We start from the raw sequence: 10,295 nt of genomic DNA, 5'->3' as shown, positions 1-10,295 counted from the left end.
ATCTTCAGTCAGTAAGGAAAGACTATATTGCAGTAACCAACTGTACCTAGAGTCGAAGCAAGACTACAAAGGTTAAGTAAGTAACTACAAGTTAGAGATAAAGGTAACGAAGTACTCACTCTTCAGTCAGTAAGGAAAGACTGAAGAGGGAGGACACAATCTGAAGTCCTTCCATACTACAGAGAAGTGTCCATGACTAATCGAAGAGTGGTTAGTCACATGTACCATAGTGCGATGAATAATACAATGACAAAAGAATTGCGACGTATTGCACTATAGGATGAGTAAGAGATGAGTAAGGCATAGACCTGTCTAGACCATTCTGGAGTAGTACAGATTGTCCTAGACAGTACCAGAAGAGTCCGGAAGCATAGCTATAGTACACGAGCAGAGAGTCCCAAATATGGTAACATACTACATAAGCGACTACAGCTAAGCGCTAGGAGACGCATAGCCTCGTGTAGTCCGGACCGGATAAGTCCAAGTTCAACACACAGAGCTGAAGAACGTATCAGGTAGTCATCCCAATCCCAGAGGCAAAGTCTAGGAGGATCATATTATACTAAGATTGACCCAGAGCACAATGTGGGGCTATGTCACAGCGTGATATCGCACGTGCCCTCCGCCAAAGTGACAACCTCGCCGGCGCTCAGCGACGATTTGGCATGGAATTGGCAGGGAGGTCGATGCGTATTTCTGTATAGGCTCGATCCCCTCCCCACAAACGGAAAATCGAAAACCGTAAGTTTGTATAAAGGGCACTCCGCAACAAAGTTACGGTCGCCATTTTGTCAATTGGGCTCCCCTCGTCGAGCCTATGCAGATTTCGCACTTTTCCCCGCCAAAGCGTGATAGGAATGGCACATGATGCCCCACATTGTGCTCTGGGCCAATCTTACATATCCGTATCTTGTACTAGAATGATGTCGCGTATATGTCTGATAGCAACTGTCCCATCGCATGCACCAGACGATAGCGTCATTCCGTCAGGGGAGAAAGCTACGTGTCTGACGTCGGCTCTGTGCTCGAAGAGTGTCTCTACGCACGATCCATCGTCTATGCTCCACAGCCATACGGTCTGGTCAGATGATGCGGACGCAATGTACTTCCCGCACGGAGAGAAGCAGGCTTTGTTGACTCCGCAGGTATGTCCTTCGAGCGACAGAATCAGAGCGCCGCTGAATGCGTCCCAGATCTTCACTGTGCCGTCACTCGATGCCGACAGTATGCGTATCCCATCAGATGAGAACGTTATGTGGGTTACAGCATGGGCATGCTGTTCCAAGGTGAAGAGGCTCTCTCCCGTCTGCACATCCCAGATTCGGACGAGATCCATGGAATCTCCGATGGCGAGGTGCGTGCTCTGAGGATTGAATGCCACGGTGAACTTCCAGGTAGAGCGAAGTCCTCCCCAATACATGTGGTGCACTGTGCTGGCACCAACATCCCATACACAGCAGCTATTGTAGCTTATCGAGGCAAGCCACCGTCCATCATGGGAGAAACAGACATTGTCCAGAGAGTCCGTCTCGGGAGGCGACTTCAGCCGATGAAGCAGCTGGAATGTCCGAGCGTCCCAGAGCAGAACAGTCTTGTCGCCGGATCCTGCCGCGATCAGAGTCCCGTCGGGTGACCAGGCACAGCTAACGACTAATCCGGTGTGCCCTTCGAGGATCATAGCCTTTGGCGCACCTTGCCCGGGCATGACATTCCATACCGCGTGTTCCCGGCGGAAACCGACGGATGCAAGATGTCGGCTGTCAGGAGAGAATGCGATTGACCACACCTCTCCGGCATGGGCGACCCACTCCTGGACAAGTTGCCCTTCTGAATCCCAAAGGATGATAGTGCAGTCCTCAGATCCAGTCGCCAGCCACTTGCCGTCTGGGGAGTATGCGAGGCACTTGACGGGAGCTTCATGGCAGATGTCCATTGCTGGGCAGACAGTGAGCTCACTTTGGACAACTGTCGTACATTACAGCAATCCTAACCTTGTTGCGACACAATTTTGAGCAGCGCACGATTCCAGATGTTGGGAAAAAGCTTGTTCATCTTGTGGGACCAGAGGTTGGTCCGGCGGGGAGGAATGGGTAGCCCACTCTCAACGACAATACCGGGATGAGGAAAGGTGAGGAGAACCCGATCCAGCTGTGCGCATAGACGAGAGTTCTCTGCATCACCGCCTAAGTGTTTTAAGACGTTGTAGGGAGGCCAGTGAAGAGCTACAGTAACATCTGCCAAGCCATCCGGATAGATGTCTTGCAGTGTCTCGATAAGCATCTTCATAATGTGCTGGGGGACGGTCCATAGCCTGAACGCTAGGACACGGAGCTTCGGCCAATCCATTCCTGAGGACCGTGTATGTCAAGTATCTTTGATATGGCATAGAATAACTGTCAGATGAACCACGAATGTGTTTACCTCGGGGTAGGCGTATGATATGTCCAAATCCAGATGCCACCAGGGTCAAGTTCTCCATCGTCGAGGCCACCAATCCCAGTAACAGCCTTGCCATCACCTCGTTTGAGTCGTTGTCTATCTGCACACAACAAAAAGCAGTGTATAAGCTACCGTTATGCCGAGCAGGACTGGACGGCATTCACCTCGAGCGTGCTTAGACGTAATCGTTGAGACATGCGCTGTTTGATCTGCGCTAGCTATGCGCTGGTACACGTTGTGCTTCGGGCACTCAACCGTTTGCAGGATAATGTTCTGAGGCCAGTGAACGCTAGCAGCATTCGGCAGAACTCTTGCGGATTCGGAAAGGATAGACGGACGAGTCTGAGAGTTTCGATGCGTGTTCCCATCGTCCGGTAGCATGCCAGCACCGATCGAGGAAGACTGCAGACCCGCGGCGGACTTCCTCTCCGAATGCTATAATCGAGCATCGTCATCTGGGTAACATTTGGGAGGAGGTAGCGCAAGTGGAAGGCCAGATAAGTAGGGTCACCCATGCTGATTGACCGTACAAAGGGGCGAAACTGGGGTTGGGTGCAGAGGAAGTCACGGAAAGCGAAGATTTTCTCTGACCTCGAAAATGTCACGTCAGCAACCATGAGCCAGAGGCTATAAGGGCGGAGTTGTTTGCAAGTAAGGGACAAGCTGCAAAGAGTCCTCCAGTAGTCGCCAGAGTGGCCGATGATCCTTTCGATGACCTCCCAGGGGAGGCGAGGTGAGGCAGACATGGTGGTCGAGTCAAGGGTGCCGTTCCTCAAGTTCGACAGATGCTAGCAGGACTCGGGGGCACTGTATGTGGACATCGCCTCATATCAATGATAAACGCTTGTCCGGTGCTTTCTGGAGACATGGCGACCTTATTCTTTACAATATTCGGATCCCACATAGACGTTCACATGTGGCATGAGCGACCTTTGCTAATACCATGAGCCTGTCGGTTTGAAATTGTGCGCTCCCTGATGATCGAGTCCAAAGTTCCCGCGAAGATAGTCATGGTCCCAAAACCACGCCCCCTCACGGGAGACTGGACTGACGTAGACAGGACATGTGACGACAGGAGGCTACTGCTCGCCATCCCTCATCTTCGAGGCCAGCTCAAGCTTACATCGATGTCCATGATGCACCAAACTCAAGACAGATTACGACGTGGCGACAACATACATCGGGATACGGATGGCCGCGCTTTGCAGGGGCCGACAGCAGGCCATCAGAGGTCGTAGCGAGCTCCACGCTCGCTAGAGTGCTGCCTCCAAAGCACCTTCCGGGGCCCATCTTGTACACGCCCAAAACGCCCCCCCCTCCGTTTGTGTGGTTGCGCGTTTCAAGGCCAGCCCTGGTCTCCATCACTGATTGCATTGGGAGCTCGCTGTCTCCGGTCGGCAACATCGAACATGGGCAATACACCAGTCATGATTCAACATTGCGCGAGACGCCAAATGAGAAGAATGCTTCAGAGCATCCGCATTGAAAGTGATAAGCACCAATTCCCGGGCACTTCAGCAAATGGAACGACACGTGGCCGATCGTCCAGTTCCGATCCGAGTTTCAGCACTACAACAATTGGCTCGCGAGCGTGTCGCGCGCGATGCGAACCCGTGTCTCATAACGGTACTCAAGGACAGAACGAGGTCTGCGATATCGCGCCAACTGCTGCAGAGACGCGGGACGTCAACCATGCTCATGCTGGATCCAGATAGCTGACCGCACACTGACAGCGGAAGCACTGCCTCGGGTGTGGTCCACGTTTATGGTCTCCATTCCACCTTGCTTGCTTCGATGTTCAGCGGAGCCTGGCTGAAGCCTTGTGACGCGGCCTGGAGCGAGCGCCGTCTGTTGAGATCACGTCTGGAGAGAAGAGCGGCCAATGTCGTCCTTCCGTGCCTACGAATAAATCAATCAAATTGGCGTCTGCGGGTTGCACTGTAGATCCGAGGCACTTGCAGGCGGTCGGGGCATCGTGCGGGGCTTCCCAGAAATCCAAGTACCACACGAGTACTGATCATCGGTATGGAAAGGCGTGGCGTCCACCGGAAAGGAGGGCGTCGGCGCAGTGAGAGTGGCAAGGAGCGCGGCCTGTGATCCGACTTGGAATATGTATCAAGTGACAACAAGAGAGGATGCACATCCTGCGTTGTATCAATGCTCGGATCGTCATTGACCAATGGAGATGCTCCCGATCCGGGACGGGGTAAACCGGCTACCTCTGCACGACACACTGTCGCTCCAGGGACCAACATTAGCTTGGTGCGGCGGCTCTGATTGGAGTCGCAATCTAAAGCACTCACATGAGCAATGTCTGGACCGCATGCGCGCCTTCATGATACGCGAACCATCGCTGTATCGCTGTGGACGCACTGGTAAGTGCGGGTGTCTGCGGCATAGATCGAGAGTCAGAACTTTCGGCGGAAAGCTGAGATCTCGCTGGGATGAACGTCAAGCAGTTGCACGATGAACAAGAATTCCGCCAGCGGAGCGCGGTGTGAAGCATGAAGACAATCGTCGACGGACAGTCAAGAAGACCAACGTCTTCTATGAACAATCCTTGGCAATCAATGAATTACTCTCTCCAGAACTGTCTGTGTGCCGCAGAGTTTCGCAGTGTACTGCCAGCGCATGCATCACGGCAGGAAGGAAACCGAGAGCGGGGGATCATGAGCCGTACATCCGCTTGCCCAGTACGCCAAGCGGAGAGACGAGTCGTACCGAAGTAGTGACATTGTGCAGAATCACGAGCTAGATTGAGTGGTCAGGCTTATATACATTGTGAAAAACCTGTGGAGACGATCAGTCTAGGACATGGGTTCTGTACAAGGACGATAATGTACTCACCGAGGACTCTCATATCCATTTCTTGCTACACCTATGATGGTCCTTCACCTCAAAGCGCGATGAGACTAGCCGCTTGCTTCCCCACAGTAGCGTGAAAAACGGAGAGGCGTCGTCAATAAGGGGGTAAGAATTCAGGAAAGAGAAGGCCAGCGTCAGCAGAGTGGGGATGCGGCCCGGGTGCTCCGCAGCAGCCCGCGAACTTCGTGTGTCGGAATCCTGGATGTCCTCCCGGATGTCCTCCGGCCGGTAGTACCCTCTCGATTCGGGTCGATTTTGGGTGTATGAGGTCGTGTCCAAGTGTATGTATATACATAGTATACTATATAGTCCTGCTGTGTCGATTCAGGTCGGACAGGCTGTTCCAGCGCCCATTTGACGTCTCTAAGTTACTACAGAGGGAACCGGTTCCCGGGCCAGCCAACCCAGATAACGCGACGCACGACATGCTCATTTTTGTCGACATCTGCAACACATCCCCTGTCGAATTGCAGACGGGCTCAAAGTTGTCGCTCCCACTCCGCCGACATGAAGGCAGTCTTTGCCATAGGAAGCCCTCTTTTCCTCACCAATGGGTACTGGCAGAGGGATTACCTGAATCTTTGATAAGCCCCCTTTCCCCCGCATATGCCTCAGATCTGCGGCGCAAAACCTGCAGGACGCCAACGTTCCTGGTGTATCTAAAATCACGTTGCAGGGCTTTAGCCAGGCTCCGCTGAACATTCGAGCAAGCAAGCCAGAATGGTGACCATGAACGCGGACCAGATCCGAGAACATGCTTCTCGACGTTCACGACACTTCCGCTGTGGGTGCACTGCCAACTAACTGGAATCGGCGTGAACACGGTTGACGCCCTGCGTTTCTGACAGTTGGAGACACATCACAGACCTCATTCTACCCCTGATCACCGGTAAACGAGACCGTTTCGCACTGTGCGCGACACGCTTGCGCGTCGATGTGTATCTTATCAGGACCAGCTGTCTCAGTACAGCCGTGTGCGGAGGTATCGGGGTCATCGATTTCCTCTACAAAGTACTTTGATTGGACAGACCGGACGGTCGACCACGTGTCGTCCTGTGTGCTCCAGTGCCCAGTGTCCAGGAGTCGGTGGGCTGCATCGTACGTCCGAGCATGTGAGTACGTCCTTGTCACTCTGAATGCGGATGCTCTGAATCGTTTGTCTCAATCGACAGTCTCGCGCAATGTAGATTCATGGCTGGCGTCTTGCCCAACTCCAAGATTCTACAAATCCGAGTTTCTAGACGGGAAACGGCTAGCTTCAACGCGAGCAGGACGCGTTATATAACACGGAGGAAGACTACGAGGCGTGCTTAGGAAGCTGTGAGAGGGAAGGTGCTGGAGACCAGGGTCCGCCTTGAATCGTGCAACATAGAAACGGAGGGGAGCATTGTACGCATCATGCGTACACGACGGCTTGGGAAGGTGCAGCGGGGAGCGAGCACTTTGGCAAACGTGGAACTCGGTACGGCTTTCAACGACCTGAGTATGCCCCTGCGAGAGCCAAGCGATCTGGTATCTATGTATGCTGTTGCCGCGTCGTAGCACATCTTACATTTGGTGCGTCGTGGACATCAGCGTAAGCTAAGTGGCCCGACCTCAAAGACGGGGGTTAACGACTGGTGCCCCCCACCCTCGTGTGCCCTGTCTCATTGCATCCAGTTGCCCCTACGAGGGCCTATTGCTGGGATATTGACTAATTTGAGGACACTTTGGAATCTATCTTCAAGGAGCGTACTTATTCAGACCGACAGGCTCATGGTGTTGGCAACGAGTGCTTATGCCACACAGTTCTTCGATGGCACACACCCCAGGCAGGGCCCTGACGCACCCATGTGACTAGTTATGTAGCCATGGGAAAACACCCTTAGAGACTGGCCGGCACACTGTTTCCTCGACCGTTTTCGCCATTGAATGTTTGCCCATACGTTTTTGTGAACATTGCAGAGTACTTATAACACATAACGTGTTCGTTAGTGTCATATATGGTTTGAAGTGTACGTTCACTGTTTCATATGTTCTAATTTCTTATACTGTTCACGGACTCGTAGGTCGTATGTTTTTGATCTAGCTTTGATGTATCGGTGACAAGACCCATCGTTGGTGACAAGACCCATCGTTGGAGTCCACAGTCTGTGCAAGCGGATATACATTACAAAAATGAGACATGCTACAAGAGTGACGAGATGCGGATACAACACTACTACAACTGCCACGAGATGTGGATACGACGCGACTACAACAGCCAAGGCATCACCAGCCATGCAAACACGGCGATGCTGGTGACTCAGTACTCGTGAGGCCTAACAAAGTCCAAATGGTCGTCACTGGCGTGGTCCACACTCCCGACAACGTTCATGCCACTGCCGACACCATTCTGAGAGGTAACGCTCTGGCCTCGATGAGCGAACTGTTGCCTACGACCATCCGGCTCGAAGGAACGGCTGTCATGCAGGGGGTATTCGTGCCCTGGCACACGCTCGCGGTCGTCAGGTGGGAAGTAACCGCGCTCGACACACTCACGGCCATCGGGACGGTTCCAGCGCCCATCATGCCAGCCTCGACTGTCAAGACGACTGTACCGGGAGCCTTCAGGAGCATTGTACCATTCTCGGCTTTCGGGGCCCCTCTGTCATCGTCCATCCCATCCCGAGTTGTCATAGCCAGCGTAGTCACCACTATTAGGGTGGAAGTATGGGCGATCATATCGACCACTATCAGGATGATCGTGCCACCGGTCCGCTGGAACTTCGTACGGACCATCGTCCAAGGGATTGTATTCGTGGCCATCAGGGCGAAAGCGCTGATGATCATCCCGGTGAATGTTCGAGCGGCTATCAGGAAGAGAGCATTGACGATTGTCTCGTTGGACATTCAAGCGGACCTCGTGCAAGTGGTCTTCAGTGGGTACATTTGAGTCACCGTCCACCAGTAGGAGTGAGCCACCGCGTCCATCAGGAACCGCACGCTGGGTCTCCGACTGCGTCGCTGCAAGCTGAACTTGCTCTGAACGCGCACACTTGTTCGGTCTATCTGCACTCGACGGCTTGTTTGTCTGCTGGGAATATATCATGTCAGCATGTCCCAAAGAGCCATAGTGAAGTGCGCCTCTTTGTATACCTCAAAGCCAATGCGAGCGGGCTTTCCCTTGCCTTTCAGATTGAATGCGACGGGATCATCACGAGTGGTCGACAGCGCCCTCTTCTTCTTCTGTGGGCTGGGTTGGATTTTGCTTGGACATTTTGGGGGCCGCGTAGGCTCCGCGTTCCGTTCCGCCCCAGAGTCTGAGCTAACCATGATCTTGGACAGGCCGGATGGACCAGTGACTGGCTCTGACCTGATAGGCGTCGTAGCTATACGCACGGGAACTGGACGGAACCCGTCACCCTTCGTCTTCTCTCGCTTCGCGTCAGGCATGGACGAGCCCTTATCGGATTGCATCTTGAACAGTCGCGCAACCTTCCTCTTCAGGGAGACTTTGCTACTCTTGCTGTCAGTGTCGTCAGTGTCGTCAGAGTCGGCATCTGAGATGTCAGAGGAGTCAGAGGACTCCTCCATGTCATCCTCTCCATTCTCATCGCCGGCAATCACGTCACTGCTGACATCCTTGCCATGGTCCCGAGGGGGAGGAAGGCGACTCGGGCCCCAGCGGTCCACACGACCGTCGGCAAAGAGACGGCAACCACGGACATGATCAGAATCACAGCTAGGAGGTGCGCCCAAGACAATTGGCTCGATGCTCGTCTCAAGATCTGGCGGGATTGTCAATCAATTACGAGAAGGAAACCACTAACGTGTCTCGTAGATCAGCTTACCAATCGCTTCGCCGTGATACACCGTGAAGTGAAGCGGGTACTTCGGATCCTTGTTTGCCCTGTACAGCCAGTAGAGGTTTTCTTGCGACAAAGACTGCATGCTTTCCCCCCTCCTCTTGGACGCTTTCTCCTTTTTGAACCCCTTGCGTACAGAGATGGGCGGCAGAGGAACACCTTCAGGGAAATGGCGCCACTGGATCCCCAACGGCGCCAACTTGGAGCCAGTCAGTCTCCATGGAACCGTCTTCCAGGCAATCTTGCCTTTGCCAGGAATGTCCAAGTTGTCTATCGTACGTTATCTATGTCAGCAAGTGGGAGTTGCGCGTACAAAACCACACATAGGCGACATACTCAAGAGCAAGAGTAAGGCTTCTGTGACCCAACGGCTCAGCTCCGGCTTCCTCTCCGGATTTTCGCGTTCAAGCTCTTCACGACGCGCTTCAAGGCCGGTCGGCTTCTTCAATGCTCCTGAAGGCTCCGGAGCCAGAGCCTTTGTCGGGATGCTGCCCGCAAGCGGCTGGTTCTGAGTCGAGGCCCGTACTGTCCGGTTTCGAGAGCGCTCGGCGTCGAACGTCATCGAGACAACATCCATGGACGCCGTGTTGCTGAACATAGAACAATCAAGATTGGTACTAGAGCTATTCGCATGCACTCACAAAACCTGCACCTTGAAATGCGATAAGATAGTGTTTGGGTTTGCCCGACACCGACTCTCGAAGAACTTTGAATCTGGTCAGTGTCCAAGTACCGTTTCTAGGGAGTGTGGTTGATGACTTACACCAGTAGCAAGCTTCGACTCGTATACAGCACCCAATCCACCGTCCGAGTTCGGAATGCTCCCGGCGCAGACAAAAGCGGCCCTAAAGCCATGCAAAGACTCAAAGGCGTCGATCTGCGTAATGCGGCACCTGTCACAGCCAACGAGCTGTGCCACCAAAACAAACAAGGGCAAAGCTTACTGATGCAGAGGTTGGTGCTGAGAAGCGAAGCAACCAGAGGTGACACAGCAAGAGATGTGAAGAGATGTATTCCCTAGACTAGAAGGGGTAGTGAGGGAGGTAGGGCTGCTAGCTACCTACAGAGGAGATGGGGAATCGACGAGAAGATCAAGTCTGAGGTTCCCTGCCTCAGACTCCCTACTATATATACTAATACAACGGTGCACAGACCAGGTACCTA

The 10,295-nt window shown here is 53.3% G+C and overlaps 4 protein-coding genes across 4 annotated transcripts in view; 1 reads left to right on the top strand and 3 right to left on the bottom strand.

The window, feature by feature from the left end:
• Positions 1-895: 895 nt before the first annotated feature.
• On the bottom strand, positions 896-1,933 carry DICSQDRAFT_62864 (WD40 repeat-like protein; the record flags this gene model as incomplete). The annotated part of the gene is made up of 2 exons (XM_007366732.1): positions 896-1,295; positions 1,542-1,933. 2 exons carry the CDS (start codon positions 1,931-1,933, stop codon positions 896-898), a joined length of 792 nt encoding a protein of 263 aa, XP_007366794.1.
• A 724-nt stretch (positions 1,934-2,657) lies between these two features.
• On the bottom strand, positions 2,658-3,185 carry DICSQDRAFT_62917 (uncharacterized protein; the record flags this gene model as incomplete). Its single annotated transcript, XM_007366731.1, has 1 exon — positions 2,658-3,185. The coding sequence occupies one exon, from the start codon at positions 3,183-3,185 to the stop codon at positions 2,658-2,660; it is 528 nt and encodes a 175-aa protein (XP_007366793.1).
• A 4,433-nt stretch (positions 3,186-7,618) lies between these two features.
• DICSQDRAFT_171096 (uncharacterized protein) lies at positions 7,619-8,218 on the top strand (the record flags this gene model as incomplete). The annotated part of the gene is made up of 1 exon (XM_007366730.1): positions 7,619-8,218. The coding sequence occupies one exon, from the start codon at positions 7,619-7,621 to the stop codon at positions 8,216-8,218; it is 600 nt and encodes a 199-aa protein (XP_007366792.1).
• Positions 8,219-8,370: 152 nt separating this feature from the next.
• Positions 8,371-10,295, bottom strand: part of DICSQDRAFT_171095 (uncharacterized protein) — a gene marked incomplete at both ends in the record, with an annotated part of 3,939 nt that continues 2,014 nt past the window's right edge. The window contains 5 exons of the mRNA XM_007366729.1: positions 8,371-9,053; positions 9,117-9,401; positions 9,468-9,721; positions 9,773-9,837; positions 9,895-10,008. Coding sequence (XP_007366791.1) covers positions 8,371-9,053; positions 9,117-9,401; positions 9,468-9,721; positions 9,773-9,837; positions 9,895-10,008 — 1,401 coding nt within the window. The remainder of the gene's footprint in view (positions 9,054-9,116; positions 9,402-9,467; positions 9,722-9,772; positions 9,838-9,894; positions 10,009-10,295) is intronic.

The sequence above is a fragment of the Dichomitus squalens genome (genome assembly GCF_000275845.1).
Source record: "Dichomitus squalens LYAD-421 SS1 unplaced genomic scaffold DICSQscaffold_20, whole genome shotgun sequence".
NCBI lineage: Eukaryota > Fungi > Basidiomycota > Agaricomycetes > Polyporales > Polyporaceae > Dichomitus > Dichomitus squalens.
Note: the sequence above shows the minus strand (reverse complement) of the source record. Positions and strands in the feature narration are given on the sequence as shown.